The sequence below is a fragment of the Mustelus asterias genome, chromosome 12 (genome assembly GCF_964213995.1).
Source record: "Mustelus asterias chromosome 12, sMusAst1.hap1.1, whole genome shotgun sequence".
NCBI classification, from domain to species: Eukaryota; Metazoa; Chordata; class Chondrichthyes; order Carcharhiniformes; family Triakidae; genus Mustelus; species Mustelus asterias.
In genome coordinates, this window is record NC_135812.1 from 9,131,405 (window position 1) to 9,158,549 (window position 27,145).

General features: G+C 49.0%; 1 protein-coding gene across 2 annotated transcripts in view; it reads left to right on the forward strand.

The window, feature by feature from the left end:
* The window catches only part of LOC144501221 (aldehyde dehydrogenase, dimeric NADP-preferring-like), a 41,117-nt gene extending 21,260 nt beyond the window's left edge, over positions 1-19,857 (forward strand). The window contains exons 5-11 of one of the 2 annotated variants that reach the window (XM_078224671.1): positions 492-700; positions 3,997-4,114; positions 6,954-7,095; positions 8,754-8,920; positions 10,746-10,845; positions 13,892-14,118; positions 18,512-19,857. In XM_078224671.1, coding sequence (XP_078080797.1) covers positions 492-700; positions 3,997-4,114; positions 6,954-7,095; positions 8,754-8,920; positions 10,746-10,845; positions 13,892-14,118; positions 18,512-18,526 — 978 coding nt within the window. In that variant the 3' untranslated portion in view covers positions 18,527-19,857. Of the gene's footprint in view, positions 1-491; positions 701-3,996; positions 4,115-6,953; positions 7,096-8,753; positions 8,921-10,745; positions 10,846-13,891; positions 14,128-18,511 lie in introns of both variants that reach the window. The other variant, XM_078224670.1, reaches the window with a different exon arrangement.
* Positions 19,858-27,145: the final 7,288 nt, after the last annotated feature.

Below are 27,145 nucleotides of genomic sequence, written 5' to 3' on the forward strand. Positions count from 1 at the left end.
TGGGGTTACAGGGATAGGGCCTGGGTGGGATTGTGGTCGGTGCAGGTTCGCTGCGCTGAATGGCCTCCTTCTGCACTGTAGGAATTCTGGATTGAGGGGGTCGTGAGGCTGTTGCGGAGAACCAGTTTAACAAGCGTCTGGTTTGACGCCAACATGTGCCTCAGCGGGAGCATTCTAGGGAGGGAAGAAGGAGCTGGAAACCTCAGCTGAAAACACAGGGGACCCCCAGGAGACACTCCCCCTCGGTGTCTGAAAAGAGTTAAAGGGCGGGCTATTGAATCAGGTGTAGACTGACGCACACATAATGGCGATGTCGCAAGGAATATGGACCTTGAGGTACAAGGTCACTCACGATCTAACTGAAGAGTGGAACAGGTTTGGGCCGAGTGGCCTTCCTCATTTCCTACGACCCCTCCTTCACATTGAAGGTGACCGTGCTCTTTGGAGCTGGGATGCAGCCTTTTAAAAATTTTTTTCAACCATTCCTCAAGGATCTTTACCCTGTAATTAATGGAGGGCCCACAGTGACAACCGAGGTGTTGAAGAATCCCTTTGACCACATCCTGTATACCGGGAGTACCAATGTCGGCCGGATCATACTGGAGGCTGCAGCCAAACATCTGACCCCCGTGACCCTGGAGCTTGGAGGGAAAAGTCCCTGTTATGTCGACACCGACTGTGATCTGGACGTCGCCTGCAGGTTGGTTTCACACTGCCGCAGCAAGCAGTGATTTTCTGTGTGTTTGGCATATTTTTGGGACATAGACATGGAAACATAGAAGATAGGAGCAGGAGGAGGCCATTCGGCCCTTCAAGCCTGCTCCACCATTCATTACGATCATGGCTGATCATCCAACTCAATAGCCTAATCCTGCTTTCTCCCCCATAACCTTTGATCCCATTCACCCCAAGTGCTATATCCAGCCGCCTCTTGAATACATTCAATGTTTTGGCATCAACTACTTCCTGTAATGAATTCCACAGACTCGCCGGGTGAAGAAATGTCTCCCCACCTCCCGTCCTAAATGGTCTACCCCAAATCCTCAGACTGTGACCCCTGGTTCTGGACTCCCCCACCATCGGGAACATCCTCCCTGCATCTACCCTGTCTAGTCCTGTTAGAATTTTGTAAGTCTCCATGAGATTCCCCCCCTCATTCGTCTGAACTCCAGCGAAAACAATCCTAACCTAGTCAATCTCTCCTCATACATCAGTCCTGCCAACCCCGGAATCAGCCTGGTAAACCTTCGCTGCACTCCCTCGAGAGCAAGAACATCCTTCCTCAGAAAAGGAGTCCAAAACTGTGCACAATACTCTAGGTGTGGCCTCACCAAGGCCCTGTATAATTGCAACAACACATCCCTGCTCCTGTACTCGAAACCTCTCGCAATGACGGCCAACATACCATTTGCCTTCTTTACCGCCTGCTGCACCTGCATGCTTACCTTCAGCGACTGGTGCACAAGGGCAGTGTCGAGGGAGCTCTCCCCCACGTCCAGTGTCAGTTTTTGCTAAGTAGGTAGAATTATTATGTGCGAGTTACAAAGTCAAGGGTTCGAGGCCCACTCCTGGAGGCGTCATCTCGGCTGAGAAATCCGATGCATCTCCGAGGGGGTGCTGCACTGCTGGAGTTGCGGGTTTTTGTATGAGATGTTAAACTGAGGTTGCATTTGCACTAAAAAGATCTCACGGCGACATTTGAAGAGGAGCGGGGTAGTTTTCCCAGTGTCCTGCCTAATACTTAAAGTTATTTATTTTTAAAGTTTATTTATTTATTAGCCACAAGTAGGCTTACATTAACACCGCAATGAGGTTACTGTGAAAATCTCCTAGTTGCCGCACTCCGGCGCTTGTTCGGGTAACACTGAGGGAGAATTTAGCATGGCCAATGCACCTAACCAGCACATTTTGTTTTGGACTGTGGGAGGAAACCGGAGCACCCGGAGGAAACCCACGCAGACATGGGGAGAATGTGCAAACTCCACACGGACAGTGACCCAAGGCCGGAATCGAACCCGGGTCCCTGGCGCTGTGAGGCAGCAGTGCTAACCACTGTGCCACTGTTCCGTCCACTTAACTCTTGGCCTAGCCTTTTTTATATAAATAAAGAGATTAGGTTTTCATTTATTTATTTGCTGTTTGTGGGAGTTTCCTGAGTGCCAATTGGTTCTTACGTTTCCTACATCACAACAGTGACTGCACTTCAAAATACTTCATTGGCTGGAAAGGATGGGAAAATCGCTATCTAAATGCAAGTCCTGGGCTTTCACTTTTTTTCTCTCCCTCTTTGCCTTGCTGTGCAGGACCTGTACTGGGAGTGTTTGGGACGGTGCAGGCAGAGATTTACTCTTTCTGGAACATTCCAGAAGGACTGTCACTCTGTCCCAGGAAACATTCCCAGGGCAGGTGCAGCAGTTGGCACTGCTGCCTCACAGCGCCAGGGACCCGGGTTTGATTCCCGGCTTGGGTCACTGTCTGTGTGGAGTCTGCACGTTCTCCCCGTGTCTGCGTGGGTTTCCTCCGGGTGCTCTGGTTTCCTCCCACAGTCCGCAAGATGTGCTGGTTAGATGCATTGGCCGTGCTAAGTTTTCCCTCAGGTGCTGGAGTGTAGCGCCTAGGGGATTTTCACAGTAACTTCATTGCTGTGTTAATGTAAGCCTACTTGTGACAAATAAATGAACTTTAACAACATGCATTCAATAGCTTGAAGAGGGAGTGTAACTCTGCGCTTAATCCATGCTTTGAGAGCTGTGTATCATTTCCAAAGCAATTTGTCATCTGTTTCTATGTCTGCCGGGTCTGGGAGTTTTTTCTTTTGGATTTCTGTTGTTTTAAAGTTTATTATTGTCACAATTAAGCTTATGTTTATGTTAACACTGCAATGAAGTTACTGTTATTGCAGAAACTGGTGCTGTGCTTTAAAGGAGGAGTACAGAATCCCTGCAGTGCAGAAGGGGGCCATTTGGCCCATCAAGCCTGCACCGACAACATTCCCACCCACCCCCTATCCCCAAGTATTTACCCTGTTAATCCCCCTGACACTAAGAGTCAATGTACCATAGCCAATCAACTCAACCCGCATATCTTTGGACTGAGAGAGGAAACCGGAGCACCCGGAGGAAACCCACGCAGACACGGGGAGAACGTGCAGGCTCCACACAGACAGTCACCCAAGCCAGGAATTGAACCCAGGTCCCTGCCGCTGTGAGGCAGCAATGGCTAACCACTGTGTCACCGTGCTGAACACTTCATAGCTAGACACTTGACAAGGTGTAAAGTATAGGATGGTGGGAGGAGTGTGGGAAATAGGATTAATCCTTTCAGCCCAAACATCTACTGATTCAGTCTTGAACATAGTCAACAACTTAGCATCTTCAATTTGGAGAATCCCAAAGATTTACAGACCTCCTGAGTGAAGTTAGTTCTCATCCCAGTGCTAAAAGTCTGACCCTTAATTCTGAGACTATCTGCGGAGTAGACTCGATGGGCTGAATGGCCCGATTCTGCTCTTATATCTTATGGTCTTATGGTTCTAGGCTCTGCTTCTCAGCATCCATCCAGTGAAGCTGGGGGCGGCACAGTGGGTTAGCACTGCTGCCTCACAGCGCCAGGGACCCGGGTTCAATTCCGGCCTCGGGTCACTGTCTGTGTGGAGTCTGCACGTTCTCCCCGTGTCTGCGTGGGTTTCCTCCGGGTGCTCCGGTTTCCTCCCACAGTCCAAAGATGTGTGGGTTAGGTGGATTAGCCGTGCTAAATTGACCCTCAGTGTCAGGGGGATTAGTAGGGTGAATATGTGGGGTTACGGGGATAGGGCCTGGGTGGGATTGTGGTCGGTGCAGACTCAAGGGGCCAAGTGGCCTCCTTGTGCACTGTAGGGATTCTATGAAGCTCTTCAAACGTTGTGAAGTTCCGTTGTTCTCTGAGTATAATGTGACTTATAAAAACATTAGGCTTGGATAAGATCACTTTGTGAAATGACTTGTTTATTCTTTGTAGACGTATCGCGTGGGGACGGTTCACTAACTGTGGACAGACCTGCATCGCTCCAGATTACATCCTGTGTGATAAAAGTATCCAAGACGCAGTGGTGAAGAAGATCAGTGCCACCATCACCGTGAGTTAAACAGCAGACACTGTCGGTAATGAAGAGAGAAACCGTGGTATATAATTACACAATCCCCGAGTGCGGCTGACAGGAAAATGGGGTTGAGGCCACAGTAAGAGCAGCCATGATCTTATGGAACGTGGGACAGGCTCGATGGGCTGAATGGCCTACTCCAGCTCTTCTGTCTTGTGGCACGGTCAACAGGTCAGTTGGGACCTGAAAGATTGTGGTGAACCATCGTTGGTTACCACTGTGGGGTTATTCTAATGTTGTTGTTGGGCCAGGGTGTTCACACTGTGGGATTAATACACCTGTGGTGGTTGCTGTTGTGGCACATCCCAGTCGGGCCCCGCCCCCAGGGAGAGGTATAAGACCCTCTGCTCGGGCGGGACCCCTCCAGTCTGGAATGGTGTACTCGTGTTTAAATAGTTCCATTGTTAGACAATAAAAGCCTTCAATTACTGAAGCCTTGTGTCTCGTGCTCGATTGTCGCGCATCAAAGATCCATTTGGGGTGGGTGTCGTCCTCGGACGTGAGTTGTCCTCACTCTCACTCACTTGGGTCTCCTCACCCTCACTCGCTCCGGTCTCTTGTGTTAATTTTAAGCAAATTCTGGGCGGCACAGTGGTTGGCGCTGCTGCGGGTGCCCCAGTTTCCTCCCACAGTCCAAAGATGTGCGGGTTAGGTGGATTGGCCATGATAAATTGCCCCTTAGGGTCAGGGGGATTAGCAGGGTAAATACGTGGGGTTACAGGGATTGGGGCTGGTTGGGATTGTGGTCGGTGCAGACTCGATGGGCCGAATGGCCTCCTTCTGCCTTGAAGCGATTCTCTGACTCCTCCTTTCAAGCTTGCAACTACACATGAGAGATTTTATGATTCTGTTCTGTAAAATCTCCTCCATAATGTGTGTTGGATTGAACAGGGTCCCAGTGTCTGAAGTATCTGTGGACTGTCTGCTGTTGCAGTCTTGGACTGCAGGGGTTCAAGAAGGCTGCTCACTCCCACCTTCTCGAGGGCAATTAGGGATGGGTAATGAATGTTGGCTGCGCCAGCGGAGCCCACATCCCGGGAATGAATAAAAAGAATGGCCACCAGTTACTCACCCTCAAGGAATTGGAATGGGAATGAGATTCTTTGAATGGCAAAGGAGGGTTGATGCCCTGTTTGGTTTAATCCAGTTCCAGGCTGTGGGCATTAGTGGTAAGGCTGGCATTTATTGATCAGTAAGAAGTCTCACAACACCAGGTTAAAGTCCAACAGGTTTATTTGGTAGCAAATACCATAAGCTTTCGGAGCAATGCTCCTTCGTCAGATGGAGTGGTCTCTGTTCTCAAACAGGGCACAGACACAGAAATCAAATTACAGAATACTGATTAGAATGCAAATCTCTACAGCCAGCCAGATCTTAAATGCACAGACAATGTGGGTGGAGGGAGCATTCAACACAGGTTAAAGAGATGTGTATTGTCTCCAGACAGTACAGCTTGTGAAATTGTGCAAGTCCAGGAGTCAAGCTGTGGGGGTTACTGATAATGTGACATAAATCCAACATCCCGGTTTAGACCGTCCTCATGTGTGCGAAACTTGGCTATCAGTTTCTGCTCAGCGACTCTGCGCTGTTGTGTGTCGTGAAGGCCGCCTTGGAGATGGAGATCACCCAGCGATTACAGAATCACTACACTGCAGAAGAAGGCCATTCGGCCCATCGAGTCTGCACCGAGCGCAATCCCACCCAGACCCTATCCCCGCAACCCCACATATTTACCCTGTTCATCCCCCTGACACTACGGAGCAACTGAGCATGGCCAGTCCACCTAACCAGCACATCTTTGGAGTGTGGGAGGAAACCGGAGCACCCGGAGGAAACCCACGCAGACACATGGAGAATGTGCAAACTCCACACAGACAGTGACCTTAGGCCGGAATTGAACCCAGGTCCCTGGTGCTGTGAGACAGCAGTGCTAACCACTGTGCTACCGTGCCGATGCTTTTGAGAAGATGATGATGATGGGTTTCCTTCCTGAGCCTTTGGTAATAATTTGCTTGCAGCTGATTGGTTCACTCGACCATCTCAAAGGGCAGTTAAAGGTCAAGCGTGTTGGTGCGTGTCTAGAATCATGTAGAGTCCCAGACTGGGTAAGGATGGCACCTTTCCCTCCGGGAAGCACATTGGTGAACCAGTCGGAGTTTTCCAGCAATCCAACAGCTTCATCCCCATTTTTCCTGATTTGTTAAATCTAATTCCCAGAATTTTAATGTGGAATTCCAATTCTCCCAATGCTGAGGGGAATGGAAGAACTTTATACAAAACTCGAATGTGTGTGGGGTCACCATTGATTTCACTTTGATAAGGGACTAATTTTGGCAAAAGGCTGTTTGTTTGCCCAGACTTGCTGCCATCTTGGGTCTAATTCCTTATTATTGATCCAGGGCGACACGGTGGCACAGTGGTTAGCGCTGCTGTCTCACAGCGCCAGGGACCCGGGTTCGATTCCCAGCCTCGGGTCACTGTGTGGAGTTTGCACGTTCTCTCCCCGTGTCTGCGTGGGTTTCCTCCGGCTGCTCCGGTTTCCTCCCACACTCCAAAGATGTGCGGGTTAGGTGGATTGGCCATGCTAAATTGCCCCTTAACGTCAGGGGGACTAGCTAGGATAAATGCACGGGGATAGGGCCGGGGTGGGATTGTGGTCATTGCAGACCCTGGATGGGCCGAATGGCTTCCTTCTGCACTGTAGGATTCCATGTTCTATGTTCACTCAATTAGACGTTGCCCCCTCACGTTGCAGCATCAAGATGGCCATTGGGGTGTTTCCCTGTCTGACCATTCCTTACTCGGTCTGTTCCAGGAATTCTACGGAGCTGATCCCCAGAAATCCCCGGATTATGGGCGTATTGTCAACCAGCGACATTTTAAGAGGCTGATGTCTTTGCTGGAGGGAGCGAGCGTTGTGTACGGTGGTCAAAGTGATGAAGAGAATCTTTACATAGGTATTGTATAGGCTGTGGGAGGTGAAGTGTGACCTCCACACCAGTGCACTCAGTCACAACATAGAGGCAGTGTCCCAACTCGGGGCAAAGTGCCAGTGGGATGAATCACAATGTTTGCTTACAGAACAAATATTTTGATAAGGGCACACTGATATCAGCACAAGGCAGCCTGAGTCAATAATCTCTGACTCAGCAGGGACAACCCGTTGTCCTCCTTATAACTTTCCCTGAGCCCGGATTGAGAACCTCTCCCCTGCCCCTCTCCCCCTCCACCATGAGGGCCTACATGCCTCGCTGGAGAGTGTTTTCAGTGGGCCTTCCTCCCTCACTGCAGCATCAGTGAGGTAAGTGAGTCCCATTTGTGCCAAAGACGGGCCAAGGATCCAATCATGACCGACGTGGATCCCGACTCCAAGGAGATTTTTTTTTCATTCATGGGACATGGGCGTCGCTGGCTGGGCCAGCATTTATTACCCATCCCTAGTTGTCCTTGGAGGGCAGTTGAGAGTCAACCACATTGCTGTGGCTCTGGAGTCACATGTAGGCCAGACCGGGTAAGGACGGCAGATTTCCTTCCCTAAAGGACATTAGTGAACCAGATGGGTTTTAATGACAATTGATAATGGTTTCATGGTCATCAGTAGATTCTTAATTCCAGATATACTTTTAATTGAATTCAAATTTCACCATCTGCTGTGGCGGGATTCGAACCCTGGTACCCAGGACGTTAGCTGAGTTTCTGGATAAATAGTCTAGCGATAATGTCTTTGGGCTATCATCTCCCATGCAGGAGGAGTGGGACGTCTTGTTGAAGTTATACAAGACATTGGTAAGGCCACACTTGGAATACTGTGTACAGTTCTGGTCACCCTATTATAGAAAGGATATTATTAAACTAGAAAGAGTGCACAAAAGATTTACTAGGATGCTATCAGGACTTGATGGTTTGAGTTATAAGGAGAGGCTGGATAGACTGGGACTTTTTTCTCTGGAGCGTAGAAGGCTGAGGGGTGATCTTATAGAGGTCTATAAAATAATGAGGGGCATAGATCAGCTAGATAGTCAATATCTTTTCCCAAAGATAGGGGAGTCTAAAACTAGAGGGCATAGGTTTAAGGTGAGAGGGGAGAGATACAAAAGTGTCTAGAGGGGCAATTTTTTCACACAGAGGGTGGTGAGTATCTGGAACAAGCTGCCAGAGGTAGTAGTAGAGGCGGGTACAATTTTGTCTTTTAAAAAGCACTTAGACAGTTACATGGGTAAGATGGGTATAGAGGGATATGGGCCAAATGCGGGCAATTGGGACTAGCTTAGTGGTTTAAAAAAAGGGCGGCATGGACAAGTTGGGCTGAAGGGCCTGTTTCCATGCTGTAAACCTCTATGACGTTTCCTGCAGTGATTTTGGCAGCTTCTGAAACAGAGTCTGGCTGATTGAACTCTGTGCCATTCCGTTGACCGGAGAGGGGCCAGAGGCCAAGCCTTAGCTGGAGGGTGGGTGTCCAGATGGGGGCAGAGGCTGAGAATGGGGTAGGCTGCGGCTCAGCAGTGGGTCGGAGGATGCGGAAGGAAGTGTAGAAGTCTGTATGCCTGTTGTGCGCTTGTTGACCAATGATTCTTTCCCATTTACTGAATGGAGCCTCTTGTTAATATTTGCTCAGCTCCCACAATCGTGACGGACGTGGATCCCGGCTCCAAGATCATGCAGGAGGAGATCTTTGGCCCCCTGCTGCCGATAGTCACAGTCGGTAGTGCCGACGAAGCCATTAGCTTCATCAACAAGAGGGATAAGCCTCTGGCTCTCTACGTCTTCTCTCACAACAATAAGGTGAGGATTGCAGCCTCTGGGGCTGCTTTGTGTTTGGTGCGTTGGTCTCCGAGACTGGAACCTTCTGGCTGCTCCCTTCCCTTTAGCAGTTTGACGTGTATCGCTCTCCACGTTTTCTTTGAACTAACTGTTGTCACGGTGCGCGCAGAACCGGGGAGACAGGGAGTCGGTTCATCCAGTGAGAGGCCAACACAGTCACACCAGGAACAGGCCCCACTTTTAACCCTGGGTCTGTGACCAGTTTCCTGATCTGGGTCTGGCCCCGTGCCCTGGGTTAGAAAGGGACAAATTAACCAGGGTCCCTCCCCCCCACACGGTCCCTGTTGAGTGAGCTCGATTATTCTGTCCGATTCCGAATGGAGAACCAATGGGGGTCTGACACCCGGGGAACTATAATCACAGCAAGGACGGAATTCCTTCAGGAAAGGCGGGAAGTGGGAAATTGAGCTTTTAGAAGTCGTGTTTGAACCTTCCAAAGTCATTGTTTTTTGTCGCACCTTCAACCCAGAGGACAGGCCAATAACCTGGCCCCAGGTCTTCCCAGAAGCCCTATTAGTGACCTAGGATGGCCTTTGCTGGAGGAATGCAGCCCTTGCTGTGATTTGAGTTCCCCAGGCCTCAGACACCCATTGGTATTCAACTTGGAATATGATAGGGAATCACCAGGATAGTCATGCGTGGCTCACTCAGCAGGGACTGTGCGTGTGCGTGTGTGTGTGCTGGTGGAGTGGCGGGGGTGAACCTTAGCTAATTTGTCTCTTTCTAACTCCGGACCCTTGAAGCACAGGCCAGACTGAGACCAGGTATAACTCCTCACAAACCCACCCTCCACTCAGCTATTTCCCATTGAGAGAGAGCCTGACCTCTAACTTTTAATGTCTCGCTGTGGCAGTTCAGCTGAGATGAGGAACACCTTGTGAAGGAAGCCGTTCTGGTGAACTCCCAACACATGACGCAGCCTTCATTTGAAGTTGCTTCTATTTTGCTGGTGGAGCCCGTTTTCCTAGTCATAGAATCATAGAATCCCGACAGTGCAGAAGAAGACCATTCGGCCCATCGAACTTGCCCCGACAACAATCCCACTCAGGCCCTATCCCTTTAACCCCACATTTTTACCCTGCTAATCCCTCTGACACTAAGGGACAATTTAGCACGGCCAATCAACCTAACCCGCACATCTTTTGACTGTGGGAGGAAACCGGAGGAAACCCACGCAGACACGGGGAGAATGTGCAAACTACACACAGACGGTCACCTGAGGCCGGAATCGAACCCGGGTCCCTGGTGCTGTGAGGCAGCAGTGCTGACCACTGTGCCCACCGTGCTGCCCATTCGGTGAAGTGCACCAAATCCCAGTGACAATCCAATGGGCCTTTGACACTGCTGATGTGAAGTGGACAATGTTGGAAGCATGTGATATCAGGCTGGGTCACATCACTACCAGTAGGAGCTGTACCTTCAGCTGTTGTGATCTGAGCTCTGGAATTCCCTCCGTAAATATTTTCCCTCACTCTACCCCTTCCCTTTAAAGATGTTGCTTAAAATTGACCACGTGGGCCAACCTTTTGGTCAACCGTCCAAATATCCTCTTATGTAACTCGGAGTGAACTTTCTGTCCAGTGACGCTTCTGTGAGGCACCTTGGGACATTATAGTCTGTTGAAGGGGCTATGTAAATGCAAGTTGTTGTTTCATCCTTACCTTGCAGTGGATTTAACATTCTGAAACCTTGCTGGAGAAATCCATACAACTGGCAAACTGCAGTCTTGGTGTAACCGCGTTGTTGCATGTTATAAGCTGATGATTATTTCTCTCTCTCTCTGCAGTTAATAAAGAGAATGATCGCAGAGACTTCTAGCGGTGGTGTAACCGCCAATGACTGCATGATCCATTACAGCGTGGACACGTTGCCGTTTGGGGGTGTTGGTGAGTCCAGAACAGGATGGATCAGGCGGAACAGGCAGCATTGGGAAGAAAAGGGAGATTAACATGGGCAGAGGAACTCTCATTCTCTCACCCCATCCCACCATGAGCTATTTTGGGACTGGCTCCCCCAATTGGTCCCAGGGACTATACCAAAGCGATGTCCCAGAGTGTGGGGGTGGTAGAGGAATGGATGACCAGAACCATAAAATCCGTGCACTGCAGAAAGAGACTGTTTGGTCCATTGAGACTACACTGACTCTTCAAAAGAGAATGTTGAAACTGTGAGTAAATTTAAGGAGGAGTTAGACAGATTTTTAATTGGTAATGGGGTTGAAGGGTTATGGGGGGGAAGGCAGGAAAATGGGGATGAGGAGCATAAGAGCCATGATCGAATGGTGGAGTGGACTCGATGGGCTGAATGGCCTAATCCTGCTCCTATATCTTATGAATTTATGAACCTAACCTACACGTCCAAAGATCCGAAATTGCCCCTTAGTGTCTAAAGATGTGTAGGTTACGTGCATTGGCCATGCTAAATTGCCCCTTAGTGTCCCAAGATGTGTAGATCAGGGGGATTGGTGGGGTAAATGCGGGGATAAGGCCTGGGATGGATTGTTGTCAGTGCAGGCCTGATGGGCTGAATGGCCTCCTTCTGCACTGCAGGGATTCTATGATTCTATCTTGGGATGCCAAGGGGCACTTTAGGATGGCTAATCCACCTAACCTGCACATCTTTAGACTGTGGGAGGAAACCGGAGCACCCGGAGGAAACCCACACTGACACGGGGAGAATGTGCAGACTCCACACAGACAGTGACCCGAGCCGGAATTGAACCTGGGTCCCTGGCGCTGTGAGGCAGCAGTGCTAACCACCGCGCCGCCCTAAGAGAACACAGCCTGGACTTTCATTGAGGTCCAAGAAGACAGTGGTCACTTGCCCCCTGAATGGGAGTAATGATGAAGGGAAAGATATAATTTTTTTGAACCTTAATGGATAGGAGGGGACTATTCACATCTCCAGCTGATTTCACTATTCAATTAGATTGTAGCTATTTGGTATCTTAGATTTCTCTACCACTGTCAATTCTGACATCTTTTTACCTCACTCTGGGCTCAGCACTATCTTGGGGGAGAGAGTTCCAGATTTCCACTGCCCTTCGTGTTAGAAAACCTCTGAGCAGATGAGCTGTAATTTTGAAATTATGTCCCCCTTTCCCAACCCCGCCCCCTCCACTGGAGGCAATCGTTTCTCTAATTGTCCATTCAATTAGTTTACCCCCGAAACCTTTACATTGGAAGGTCCAATTTAGGATGCATTGGTTCATGGACTCCACAAGACCGCACAAACGGCAGGAGTCTCGGGACTATGTATATTAAGCAGTCTCACGACACCAGATTAAAGTCCAACAGGTTTATTTGGTAGCATGAGCTTTTGGAGCGCTGCTCCTTCATCAGGTGAGTGAAGACTTCGGTTCACAAACAGGGCATGTACAGACACAAACAACAAGGTATATACAGACACAAACAACAGGGTATATACAGACACAAACAACAGGGTATATACAGACACAAGCGGTTTTTGACTGTACATGCCCTGTTTGTGAACCAAACTCTTCACTCACCTGAGGAAGGAGCAACGCTCCGAAAGCTCGTGCTCCCAAATAAACCTGTTGGACTTTAACCTGGTGTTGTGAGACTACTTACTGTGCCCACCCCAGTCCAAAGCCGGCAACTCCACATCATGACTATGCATATGTAAGCTGTTTTAGACTGCACCCCCTTTTCAATTATTTGAAAAAAATTATTGCCCCTGGTCTTTGGGTGCTCCCCCCACAAGTGGAAACATTTTCTCTACACCAATCATACTCCATCATTTTCAAGACCACTTTGTTGTCATCCCTCAAGCCTTCTCTTTTCTAGAGAAGAAACCTACAGCCTGTTTGGGCTTTTCTGGTGGTTACAAAGGCTGGAATTCTCCGGCTGCTCACGCTAGTGGGATTCTCCAGTCCCGCTGCAGTGAACGGAGGTTTGGCTGAGCGCCAAATTCTCCGTGACCGCTTTCACTGTTGGCGGGGCGTGAACGGTTGGGGAATTCCGGCCAAAGTCCGGGTTCCAGTCTCAGTCCTGTAAATCCTTTTTGAACTTTCTCGAATGCTTCACAATCCTTTTTCTAATCTGTGCACAGTTCTGGTTTCCAGTTCTAACTTTATTTTAAAAATTATTTCATGGGATGAGTATGTCATTCGTAAAGCCAATGCTTGTTGTCTGACCCTAATTGCATTTAAATTTATTTATTAGTCTTTGATTTGATTTATTATTGTCACATGTATTAGCATACAGTGAAAAGTATTGTTTCTTGCATGCTATACAGACAAAGCATACCGTTCATAGAGAAGGAAAGGAGAGAGTGCAGAATGTAGTGTTACAGTCATAGCTAGGGTGTAGAGAAAGATCAACTTAGTGCAAGGTAGGTCCATTCAAAAGTCTGACAGCAGCAGGGAAGAAGCTGCTCTTGAGTCGGTGGGTACGTGACCTCAGACTTTTGTGTCTTTTTCCCGAGAGAAGAAGGTGGAAGAGAGAATGTCCGGGGTGCGTGGGGTCCTTAATTATGCTGCTGCTTTGCCAAGGCAGCGGGAAGTGTAGACAGAGTCAATGGATGGGAGGCTGGTTTGCGTGATGGATTGGGCTTTGTTCACGACCCTTTGTAGTTCCTTGCGGTTTTGGACAGAGCAGGAGCCCAGACCAAGCTGTGATACAACCAGAAAGAATGCTTTCTATGGTGCATCTGTAAAAGTTGGTGAGAGTCATAACTGACATGTCATATTTCCTTAGACTTCTGAGAAAGTAGAGGCTTTGGTGGGCTTTCTTAACTATAGCGTCGGCAATAGGCGAACAGTAGTGGATCCAGGTAACCTGGGAGGCCGGACTTGACTTTTGTGGCCTTAAAGGGAATGTAGCAAGATGATAATACTTGGTGGGTCACCACAGACTTTTGAAGCTGTGCTGGTGTTTTATACCCCATTCTCTCTCTGGTCTTTACCCCCAGGTAAAAGTGGCACGGGGGCGTACCACGGCAAATTCACCTTTGACACATTCAGCCATCGCCGTGCTTGCGTGCTGAAGTCGCTGGGTTTCGAGAAGATGAACAATGTCCGCTACGCGCCAGCCACTGACTCGAAGCAAAGGTGCACCCTGTGGCTTCTGAAGAAAAGCCAAGGTGGCGGGAAAATGCGACTCATTGTGCTGGCCTTACTGGGAGCACTGATCGCCATGGTGATGAAGGTGGGCCCGTCTTTTTAAACTCTCCCCTCCACCTTCACCTCATTTCCATTTAGTTTATTTCATTCCTTCTTTTCTTTTCATTCATCCATTTTTCCACATCTTCATCTCACTCTCCATCTTGGTTCTCTCTCTCTCTCTCTCTCCCCCCCTCCCTTAGCCATCTGTACCTCTGTTCTGCCATTCAAACATTCTGATCGCTTAATAGACACAGAGCATCTTTCGCAGCCTTTATCATCTTCAATTACATTCCCTTTGTCCTATTACAGCCTTGCACCCTCACAGTATCAATCTTTTCTGATCCTCTTTGGTCTCAGCTCTGACGAAGGGTCACCCAGACTCGAAACGTTGGCTCTATTCTGCTCCCACAGACGCTGTCAGACCTGCTGAGATTTTCCAGCATTTTCGGTTTTTGTTTCAGATTCCAGCATCTGCAGTATTTCGCTTTTCTAAATTCCTGCGCGGGATACGGCATCGCTGGCATTTGTTGCTTGTCAGTAACTGCCTTTGAGAAGGCGACGGGCGATCTGGCCCTTTGAACTGCTGCAGCCCCGGAGGTGTAGGTACGCCAGTGTCACTGTTGGAAAGGGGGTTCCAAGATTCTGGATCAGTGGCAAAGATGGAAAAGATGTCGGCAAAACAAAATATTGTGGATAGAAATCATAGAAACCCTACAGTGCAGAAACAGGCCATTCGGCCCATCGAGTCTGCACCGACCACAATCCCACCCAGGCCCTACTCCCATATCCCTACACATTTTACCTGCTAATCCCTCTAACCTACGCATCTCGGGACACTAAGGGGCAATTTTAGCATGGCCAATCAACCTAACCCGAACATAAGAAATAGGAGCAGGAGTAGGCCATCTGGCCCTTCGAGCCTGCCCCGCCATTCAACAAGATCATGGCTGATCTGAGGCGAATCAGTTCCACTTACCCGCCTGCTCCCCATATCCCTTAATTCCCTTATCGATCAGAAATCTATCTACCCATGATTTAAACATATTTAACGAGGAAGCCTCCACCACTTCAATGGGCAGAGAATTCCAGAGATTCACTACCCTCTGAGAGAAGAAGTTCCCCCTCAACATCTTTGGACTGTGGGAATAGTGCTGGGAATAGTCGGTAGCCACTGTGAGCCCTGGTGTGGCCATAAAGGAGCCGGCCCCCCCAAAACACACCGAGGGTGGAAGAACTTCCCTAGCGGTCCACCGTGGCAGCACCCCCTCCAATGTGGGCAAAGGTTGCTGAGGGCAGGAAGTGACCCTTAATTGGGTCCCTAAGTGGCTCAGCTGGTCTCTGGGTGGATGATTCACTGGATGATTCTTGTAGTGGGCAATATGCCAAGGCGACGGGAAGACAGCATCCCCCCACCCCCCCCCGACTCCTTACCCCATCACATCGACTGCCTTCCAAATCCACCCCCAGCTGATCCCCCTCTCCCCCTCCCCTCAACCCATAGCGTCAGTCACCATCGACACGAGATGGTTTGCAATGGTTCAAGAAGGCAGCTCACCACCACCTTCTTAAAGTTTATAAAGTTTATTTATTACTGTCACAAGTAAGGCTTACATTAACACTGCAGTGAAGTTACTGTGACAATCCCCTAGTCGCCACACTCCGGTGCCTGTTCGGGTACACTGAGGGAGAATTTAGCACGGCCAATGCACCCTAACCAGCACATCTTTTGGACTGTGGCAGGGAACCGGAGCACCCGGAGGAAACCCATGCAGACACGGGGAGAACGTGCAGACTCCGCACAGACAGTGACCAAGGTGGAAATTGAACCCGGGTCTCTGGCGCTGTGAGGCAGCAGTGCCAACCACTGTGCCACTGTGGTTTTCCCAGCGAGTTACACCCTCATTCATCCAATTAACTTGTGTCGATGGACAACTTGATTTGCAGGGATTCCTCTTGACTGAGGCCAGGGCTGCCCTTCCTCCCCTCTTCCATTCCAATTCCAATTCTCTTCCTGCACCTGGTGGCGCACTAAGGCAGACTTTTATCTTTTTCCATGGCTAGTAATTCCTGGAACAGGTCACTAGTGGGTCTAAGAGCTTGAGGGGTGCCACTCAGCAACAAGCGTGGCTGATCAGGAATCTCTCCCGCTCTTACCGCCACCCATTGGCGTGTTTGGAAGGATTTATAAGCCAATACTCAATCTGTTTGGCTGCGTTATGAACGCACCTTCTTTGGCATTCAAGTCCTGGGGTGGGACTCGAACTCTCGGCTTCTAGTTCAGAGATGGGGACGCTAACTGGGCCTGAAGACCTCGCCCCTCACTCCTACAGCCATGCTGGTTCTGATGAGGAATCCTGGCATGGGCGGGGGTGGAAATTCTACAATACTGGAGAGGACGGCGGTGTACTGATAGTGTCGTTGGATGAGTAAACCAGAGGCTGAGACTAATGTCTGTGGACATACGTTCAAATCCCACCATGACAGCTGGTGGAATTTAAATTCAGTTATTTTAGGGGTGGCACAGTGGTTAACACTGCTGCCTCACAGCGCCAGGGACCCGGGTTCAATTCCAGCCTCAGGTCACTGTCTGTGCGGAGTTTGCACGTTCTCCCCGTGTCTGCATGGGTTTCCTCCGGGTGCTCCGGTTTCCTCCCACAGTCCAAAGATGTGACGGTTAGGTGGATTGGCCATGCTAAATTGTCCCTTAGTGTCCCAAGATGTGTGAGTTAGGGGAATTAGCAGGGTAAATATTTGGGGTTACAGGAATAGGGCCTGGATAAGATGCTCTGTCGGAGAGTAGGTGCAGACGCGATGGGCAGAATGGCCTCCTTCTGCAATGTGGGGATTCTATGATATCCTTTAGAGGTTTTTGAGAGGTGCTGTCATTGGAACATATACAATTCGCGGAGGGTTTGACAGGATAGATACTGGGAGGATGTTTCTTCCTCGATGGACAGTCTGGCACCAGGGGTCACAATAAAAAGGGCAGCCATTCAGGACGGAGCTGAGGGATGATTTCTTCACTCTGAATGTTGTGAATCTTTGGAATTCTCAACCCCAGAGAGCTGTAGACGCTCAGTCATTGACTTTATTCATGGCAGAGATCAACAGGCTCTAAGAGATTCCAAGGGACATGGGAATCAGACAGGGAGGTGAATTTGAGATAGAAACCAATGTGAACTGATTGAATGGTGTGTGTGTGGGTTAGGTTGATTGGCCATGATCAATTGCCTCTTAGCCTCAGGGGGTTAGTGGGGTAAATACCTGGGGGCTATGGGGGTGGCGTCTGGGTGGGATTGTTGTCGGTGAAGGCTCGATGGGCTGAATGGCCTCCTCCTGCACTGTAAGGATTCTGTGATTCTATTCTATGACTACAATGCAGCCTCGATATCCCGGGAGGGGTTGTGGGGAGGAGGGCTGTAGGGGATACAATCCGGAGTTTCATTCGCCTGCTTTCTGGGGATGGACATACTGGCACTGGACATACTGGCACTGGAGCGGGTCCAGCGGAGATTCACACGGATGATCCCAGGAATGGTAGGCCTGACATACGATGAACGTCTGAGGATCGTGGGATTATATTCATTGGAGTTTAGGAGGTTGAGGGGAGATCTGATAGAAACTTACAAGATAATGAACGGCTTAGATAGGATGGACGTAGGGAAGTTGTTTCCATTAACAGGGGAGACTAGGACGCGGGGGCACAGCCTTAGAATAAAAGGGAGTCACTTTAGAACAGAGATGAGGAGAAATTTCTTCAGCCAGAGAGTGGTGGGTCTGTGGAATTCATTGCCACAGAGGGCTGTGGAGGCCGAGACGTTGAGCGTCTTCAAGACAGAAATTGATAAATTCTTGATTTCTCGAGGAATTAAGGGCTATGGGGAGAGAGCGGGTAAATGGAGTTGAAATCAACCATGATTGAATGGTGGAGTGGACTCGATGGGCCGAATGGCCTTACTTCCGCTCCTATGTCTTATGGTCTTATGGTCTTATGATGGCAGGCCCTGGATAAGCTCCTCCTCCCTGGAGGTCAGGGCCGACTGTGTCATCAGGCCAGTGTCAAGGAGCTGAATGTCCGCCATCATCTTGAGTGTGAGACCAAAGAGTGACCATTTGGGGTGAGGAACCTGAAGATCGCCCTCTAGGGAGAGGCTGAGAGAGGAGGAGGAGGAGACCCAGCATAAAGACCTTGGGTGAGATTCTCCAGCCCCCCAGACGCGCGTTCCCCGCTGGCGGGAGGTGCCACGTTGTTTGCTGGTGGCGGGATTCTCTGCTCAATGGAAATTCCTGTTGACGTCACCCCACGCCGGTGGGTGTAACCCACGGGCGGGGGTGTGCTGCCGGCGGGACTGGAGAATCCCCCCGACGTGAACGACCGGAGAATTCCGGCCAACACCTTGTTCTCATTCTGTTTCGTTTTCTTCCAGTTTTACTTCATGTGACTTGTGGCAGGACTCGATCCATCGAGCTCCTGACGGGCCCGGCAGTGTGAGGAGGAGGTGGAGCAGATTCCGAGCTCTGATTCACGGGAGCACTGGTATTTCCAAATAAATCTGAGCTGAGTCTCCGCGGTATCCCAATAATTCAATGCGATCAACTAATTCCGAAGAACTTCCATCACTTTGATGACGATAGATCCATTGGAAGAGCTAACACCAACACAGACGCGGTGAGCCGAATGGCCTGCCGTGCTGTCATTCCTGATTTTATTTTTCTTTGTAGGTTTTACATTTGATTTTGTATCCGATTTGTGTGACTAACAATTGCAGCCTTTTCTCTCTCTCAGCTTGGATTTCATGGTTACCTCACTAAAGTTTCATCACTTGTTTAATTCCGAGCGTTAATTAGTACAGATTATAATATGGTTCACTCACTAATTTTTATAAAGTTTAGTCACTAATTTGCTGCTAATGCTAAAATGTATTTTGGGGTTTTTGTCTTGTGCCGCTTTTCTTGGTACAGTTTAGCCAAACCAGTGCAAAAGATGGTGGAAATTAAAGTGCAAATGACCTCACTGCGAATCTGTTTTCCGTGATGTTTTGCATTGTTTTTAAATCAAAACATGCGGTGGTCGAAGATAATCTCACCCATAAATCTGGCCAGGCCTCCCGATTGAATTCATCGTGAGTTTCTGCTATCTGTGCTGATAGAAATAGGTGCAGGAGTAGACCATTCGGCCCATCGAGTCTGTTCCGCCACTCAGTACGGTCATGGCTGACCTCGGGCTTCAACTCCAGTTTCCCATATCCCATAATTCCCTGAGAGGCCAAAAATCTGTCTGTCCCAGCCTTGAATATATTCAACGATGGAGAATTCAAGATGGGGTGGCAGGGTGGCACAGTGGTTAGCACTGCTGCCTCACAGTGCCAGGGACCCAGGTTCAATTCCCGGCTTGGGTCACTGTCTGTGTGGAGTCTGCACGTTCTCCCCGTGTCTGCATGGGTTTCCTCCGGGTGCTCCGGTTTCTTCCCACAGCCCAAAGATGTGCGGGCTAGGTGGATTGGCCATGCTAAATTACCACTTAGTGTCAGCGGGACTAGTTGAGGTAAAATTCATGGGGTTATGAGGATAGGGCCTGGGTAGGATTGTGGTTGGTGCAGACTCGATGGGCTGAATGGCCTCCTTCTGTTCTGTAAGTTCTATGATAACTGTGATAACTTGTGCACAATGTTGTTTTGGTGGCTAAACTCCAGTTGCTCCCAGTTTGAGGGCTGATTCTTGTAATGGTGTAAACCCATTTTCAGCTGAATCCATTAAAGTTAACACTATTTAATATCTGTCACAGCGTGTATTTTAAAGCAAGCTTTTTGAGTTTTACTCTGTGATTGTTGTTGGATTTATGCTGGTCCGGGGCACGTCTAATGATTCGAGTGCATTTGAGAGGGAACTTGAGAAAAGGGGGAGAAGCAACCTTCAAAACTTACATCATTTGGACTCCATGACTTTGCAAACAAAGTGGAAACTCTATCCCGCCCGCCCCCAACCTCTATATATAAAGGCTGACTGACTGTAGGGTCTGTTCTCTTCTTAGAATAGACACAGGCACAACTAGTCCAAAGTAGAACTTCTCTTATTGATCATCTTCCAAAATTAACATGACAGAAACAAAAGAAATTGATTTAGAGAGAGAGGGAGGGAGGGACCAAAAAGCTGGTCCCAATACAGTCTTGAACTTGTACAGGATTCAACTGAATACATATAGCTGTTACCACAATACATATGAGTTCTTATCTGTGTTATGTAATAGCTGGGCACACACAGTCTGTGACTTTCAAAAACAATTCGCAGCTGTGTGACCGTGAGAAGCTTGTTTATGAAAAGAACCATTTCTGCTAGCATCGTTTTTCAAATGCAGTCAATTTCTCAGCTCGTCCCAGAATTCCCAGCTGAGTTTTGGAAGGTGGCCAAGTTAGCTTTGAAGCTTAGCATAATTATTTACACAGAGAGAAATATCTTAAAATGAAGCCTTTTAACTAAAGCAAACCATGCAAAAGATCCCACACTGACCCTCACTAGCATTGTGGTCCATCAACATTTCATATCCTCCCACTTTATTGTTACCCAGCCTCTCTGTCAGCGTGGGGTAAGCACAGTACGAAGTCTCACAACACCAGGTTAAAGTCCAACAGGTTTATTTGGTAGCAAATACCATAAGCTTTCGGAGCACAGCTCCTTCGTCAGATGGAGTGGATATCTGTAAGGTCAGGTAAATTCTGAACTGTAGGTAAGTCGAGAGGCAGCTTCATTTCACCCCGCACTGGCCTGGATAAGCCTCCCCTTTCACCTCTGCACCCTAACCTTCAGAGCAAAGCTGTGGCACTCATGTGGGACGTTGCGATTGGAGGAAGGGGAGGTCAACAACAAAGCATCATGGCAATAATGGTCACCAATGGAAGGTAAGGATGTGGCCAGATCACTCTTTCCATTCCATCTCCCCTGTCCCAAACTACTCTGCCACCAGACCTCCCTCCACCCGAGAGTGATGGCAAAACTTACCCAAGGAAGAGATTTCCAGCTTGCATCCCTTCTACTTGGGCAGACGGAATATTCTAGGCATTCTAAGTAAGAAGAAAATACTTCCAGTAGCTGCACTAAGTTGATTGGGAAGTTTATATAGTTTGTTTTTGCTGTGCTATGCACTCCTGGGCCCCTGCATTCCACCTCTATTTTGAAGTGTTTCCCCAGATCTCCTGTAAACTCTTTCCCTGAAGCTTAGGGACAGCAACCCACCTTGACGCGTGCTCACGGCAACAAAATGGAAATGTCGATTGGACTTCCCGTTGAATCAGCTATCACGCGTGTGCTGATAACACCCAGTAAAGTAAAAGTTTATTTATTAGTGTCACAAGTAGGCTTACATTCACACTGCAATGAAGTTACTGTGAAAATCCCCCAGTCGCCACACTCCGGCGCCTGTTCGGGTTACACTGAGGGAGAATTTTAGCACGGCCAGTGTACATAACCAGCACGTCTTTGGACTGTGGGAGGAAGCTGGAGCACCCGGAGGAAACCCACGCAGACACGGGGAGAATGTTCAGACTCCACACACAGTGACCGAAGCCGGGAATTGAACCCAGGTATCTGGCGCTGTGAGGCAGCAGTGCTAACCGCTGTGCCACCGTGCCACCAGACCTCTCTCCATCCGAGAGTGATGATAAAACCAGCAGGAGACTTTTTAACATCCAGGCATTGCTTAAGCGGGAGACAGCGTAGGTCGGTGAGCGTAACGGTGAATGGGGAGTTGTTGCAAGTTCGGGACACGGTCAGAGTTTTGGGTAACCTCAGGTTAACAGAGGTCGGATGTGGGAGGTTGGACATCAGGGTGTTAGAATATGTCGCGTCTACAGATATTTGAAGACATGGGTGCATAGTTGAGCAGTGGATGAGTTGAGAATGGGGCAATGTTGTAACATGCCCTTGAAGGGACATGCATGCTGTCACTAAAAGGGAAGTGTGTCATGTGGTCCAGTTTCACTTTGACTTTAACTCTGCTATGGATGTCTTTCAGTTTTGTGCCTTTGTATAGCTGTTCTCATCTAACCAGAATAAATAAAAGAACCCACAACATGTTTACCCAATCCCTTATGAGTGATTGGTGTTCTTACATTACAGTAATCACTGCATGGTGTTCAGTGCTGGTCAAACAGCCTAGCAGCAACATGGGAAGCAGTCTCAGTGTAACATTTTAAAAATTTATTTATTAGTGTCACAAGTAGACTTAACATTAACACTGCAGTGAAGTTACTGTGAAAATCCCCCAGTCGCCACACTCCGGCGCTTGTTCGGGTACACTGAGGGAGAATTTAGCACCGCATTTCATCTAACCAGCAGGTCTTTCGGACTATGGGAGGAAACCGGAGCACCCGGAGGAAACCCACGTGGGGAGAACATGCAAATTCCGCAGATAGTGACCCAAGCCAGGAATTGAACCCGGGTTCCTGGCGCTGTGATGCAGTAGTGCTAACCACTGTGCCGTCCCAGTCTCAGTAAAACATGGTAAACTGTGCACAGGTACATGTGCGTGACTGCGTGAGAGTGCATGCGTGAGTGCATGTATATGCGTGCGTGGGTATGTGCGCGTGTTTGTGTGCGTGCATGTGTGTGTGCTTGCACATGTGTGTGCTGAACTGCTCACACTTGTGCAGTGAGCTTTATTCCAGTTAGTGAACTATCCACCTAGCACTGCTTAACCTGATGATTATGATGCTGATGAAGACAGATTGAAAACTTTACGACTGTTTTCCCTGGAGAAGCGAAGGTCGAGAGGAGATTTGATCGAGATGCTCAAAATCATGAGGGATCTGGACCGAGTAGATGGGGAGAAACTCTTCCCACTCGTTAAAGGATTGGGAATGGGAGGGCACGGATTTAAGGACATTTGGGAAAGAGGCAAAGCGATCTGAAAGAATTGTTTTCATGCAGTGGATGGTTAGGATCTGGAATGCACTGTCTGAGAGGGTGGTGGAGACCGGTTTAGTGGAAGCATTTGAGACTGAATAAGACTTATCTGAAAAGCAAGAATGTGTGGGGCTACTGGGAGAATGGCACTGGGCGAGCAGCTCATTCAGAGAGCTGGTGCAGACACGATGGACCGAATGGCCTTTTATACTGGATTCTGATCCAGCAACCACGGGTTAAAAACCCCATCATTGCAGGTTGTAACCTGATGTTTTGTGGCTCGCATCGACTTCTCCTCCCCCGCCCCCATTCCGCAAGATTCCCGTTGCCTTTTAGATATTTCCCAAGCAGGCAATGGCTCCCCTGTGACCCTCGAATCCAGGCTGGCAGCGAGCTGTTTGGCCATGGAAAGCATCACAGTCAGTGGTGTATTCTCTGGATGGCAATCTGAAGCTTAGTGTATAAGATCTGGAAGATAATAGAACTTGATAGAAGTCTACAAGATGGAGGGGCATGGACAGAGTGGATAGTTAGAAGCTTTTTTCCAGGGTGGAGGAGTCAATTACTAGGGGGCATAAATTTAAGGTGTGAGGGGCAAGGTTTAAAGGAGATGTACGAGGCAAGTTTTTTACACAGGGTGGTGGGTGCCTGGAACTCGCTGCTGGGGGAGGTAGTGGAAGCAGATACAATAGTGACTTTTAAGGGGCGTCTTGACAAATATTTGAATAGGATGGGAATAGAGGGATGTGGTCCCCGGAAGGGTAGGGGGTTTTAGTTCAGTCGGGCAGCATGGTCGGTGCAGGCTTGGAGGGGCCGAAGGGCCTGTTCCTGTGCTGTAATGTTCTTTGAAATGCTGGGGCTGTACAAAACACAAGTTATACGGCAACTGGAATACAGCATTAAACACTGGTACTGCATTACACGAGGGATGTGATTGTATTTGAGAGGGTTAGGAGAGGATTTACGAGAATGCTGCCAAGAAAACACTGGGGATGAACGAGTATGAGAGAGGATGGTGTGGTTTTCTCTGCAACAGACCAGGCTGAAGAGAGATTTAATTGAGGTGGGGAGCACTATAAGGGGCCTGGATAGGGTGGATAGGAAGGAGCCATCTCCCTTCTCAGGGAGGTTAATAAACAGGGGGATTTAAAATTGGTGGAAGGATTAGAGGGGAATGGCCAGCACGGTGGCACAGTGGTTAGCACTGCTGCCTCACAGTGCCAGGGATCTGGGTTCAATTCCAGCCTCGGGTCACTGTCTGTGTGGAGTCTGCACATTCTCCCCGTGTCTGCGTGGGTTTCCTCCGGGTGCTCCGGTTTCCTCCCACAGTCCAAAGATGTGTGGGTTAGATGGATTGGCCATGCTAAATTGCCCCTTAGTGTCAGGGGGATTAGTGGGGTAAATACTTGTCTGTGTGAAGTTTGTACCCTCTCCCCGTGTCTGCATGGGTTTCCTCCGGGTGAAACATAGAAACTAGAAGCAGGAGTAGGCCCTTCGAGCTCGCTCTGCCATTTATTTTGATCATGGCTGATCATCGAATTCAATATCCTGATTCCCCCTTCCTCCCATATCCCTTGATCCCTTTAGCCCCAAGGGCTGCATCTAATTTCTTCTTGAAATCAGACAACATTTTGGCCTCAACTACTTTCTGTGATAGTGAATTCCACACATTCACCACCCCCGGGTGAAGAAATTTCTCCGGATGCTCCGGTTTCCTCCCACAGTCCAAAGATGTGCAGGTTAGCTGCATTTGCCAGACTAAATTGTCGCTTACTGTCCCAAGATGTACAGGTTAGGTGGATTGGCCATGCCAAGTTATCCCTCTGTGTCCAGGATGTGCAGGTTGGGTGGATTAGCCATGGTAAATGTGCGGGGTTATGGATCCTGGGTAAGATACTCTGTCAGAGAGTCAGTGCAGACTCGATAAGCCGAATGACCTTCTTCTATATTGTAGGGATTCTATTCTTCTATGATGTGGAATAGGGGAAGGTTGTTTTCACCCCAGAGGGTGGGGAGAGGGTCTGGAACTCAGTGAAAGGGTGATGGAGGCATAAGCCCTCATCACATTAAAGAATAGATCTGCATCTTAAAGTGGCTTAATGGCAGTATTATGGACCAAGGATTGGAGAGCAGGTTGGGCTGGGTAGCTTTGTCTTGGCTGGTGCCCAGGCAGGATATTCTGAATAGACTATTGTCAATCATGGACAGAGTGGATAGGAAGCAACTGTTCCCCTTAGTTGAAGGGTCAGTCAGGAGGGGACATAGGTTCAAGGTGAGGGGCAGGAGGTTCAGGGAGGATGTGAGGAAAAACATTTTTACCCAGAGGGTGGTGACGGTCTGGAATGCGCTGCCTGGGAAGGTGGTTACCTCACATCTTTTTAAAAAGTACCTGGGTATAACATTATTCATTTGTGGGACATGTGTGTCGCTGGCTGGCCAGCATTTATTACCCATCCCTAGTTGCCCTTGGAGGGCAATTGAGAGTCAACCACATTGCTGTGGCTCTGGAGTCACATGTAGGCCAGACCAGTTAAGGACGGCAGATTTCCTTCGGGGAGGTGATGGCCTAGTGGTATTATCGCTGGACTATTAATCCCGAAACTCAGCGAATGTCCTGGGGACCCGGGTTCGAATCCCGCCACGGCAGTTGGCGGAATTTAAATTCAATAAAAAATATCGGGAATTAAGAATCTACTGATGACCCTGAAACCATTGTCGATTGTCGGAAAAACCCATCTGGTTCACTAATGTCCTTTAGGGAAGGAAATCTGCCGCCCTTACCCGGTCTGGCCTACATGTGACTCCAGAGCCACAGCAATGTGGTTGACTCTTAACTGCCCTCCAAGGGCAACTAGGGATGGGTAATAAATGCTGACCCAGCCAGCGACGCCATGTCCCACAAATTAAAAAAAAAGGCCGGACCGGGATTCGAACCCAGGTCCATTCATGGCTATGGGCCAAGTTCTGGGCAATGGGATTAGGTGGGAGGTGTTGGTGCAGACCCAATGGGCCGAAGGGCCTTTTCTGCACTGAATGATTCTATGATTCCTGGGGCTCTCCCTCAGAGTGAAAAGGTAAGGCTCAGTGTGAGCACTGGTCCGGGACATTAAGTACGTCTGTTTGTAACCATGCTCTCGGTTGCTCCGCACATGATTCTGGGCACCAATGATTGTACAATGAAGCCATTCATAAACAGCGAACAATTGATGGCATTATTGGATGTCGGCAGCAGGCAAATTGATCCATTTCACGCATCGCTCCCCGAACAGTGGCCTGCAGTGTCTGACTGAGCTGGGTCAGGACACTGTTGTTAACAACAGGAAAAAGCCATTAGGCTTAATAGCCTCTCCTCTGACCAGAGATCAAACCCACCTTCTCAATGTAGGCCTCACGCCCACCCCCCCACTGAAGCTTTTCCAGCTACAAGCTGCCTGGTTCATTTCCACTCAAATAGCTGATCTCGTTAGCTGATGGCATGAGGATGAGGGGGGCACGTATTTAAGAACAAAGAAATTTACAGCACAGGAACAGGCCCTTCGGCCCTCCAAGCCTGCACCGACCATGCTGCCCGTCTGAACTAAAACCCTTCTGGGGACCATATCGCTCTATTCCCATCCTATTCATGTATTTGTCGAGATGCCCTTTAAAAGTCACAATCGTATCTGCTTCTACTATCTCCACCCGGCAGCGAGTTCCAGATACCCACCACCCTCTGTGTAAAAAATCTTGCTTCGTACATCTTTAAATCTTGCCCCTCGCACCTTGAACCTAGGGTGGCACGGTGATTAGCACTGCTGCCTCACGGTACCAGGGACCCGCATTCGATTCCTGGCTTGGGTCATTGTCTGTGTGGAGTTTGCATGTTCTCCCCGTGTCTGCATGGGTTTCCTCCGGGTGCTCCGGTTTCCCCCAAAAGACGTGCTGGTTAGGGTGCATTGACCATGTTAAATTCTCCCTCAGTGTACCCGAACAGGCGCCAGAGTGTGGTGACTCGGGGATTTTCACAGTAACTTCATTGCAGTGTTAATGTAAGCCTACTTGTGACTAATAATAAATATACTTGAACTTTACTATGCCCCCTAATAATTGACTCTTCCACCCTGGGAAAAAGCTTCTGACTATCCACTCTGTCCATGCCCCTCTTGTAGAATTCCAACAAGTCG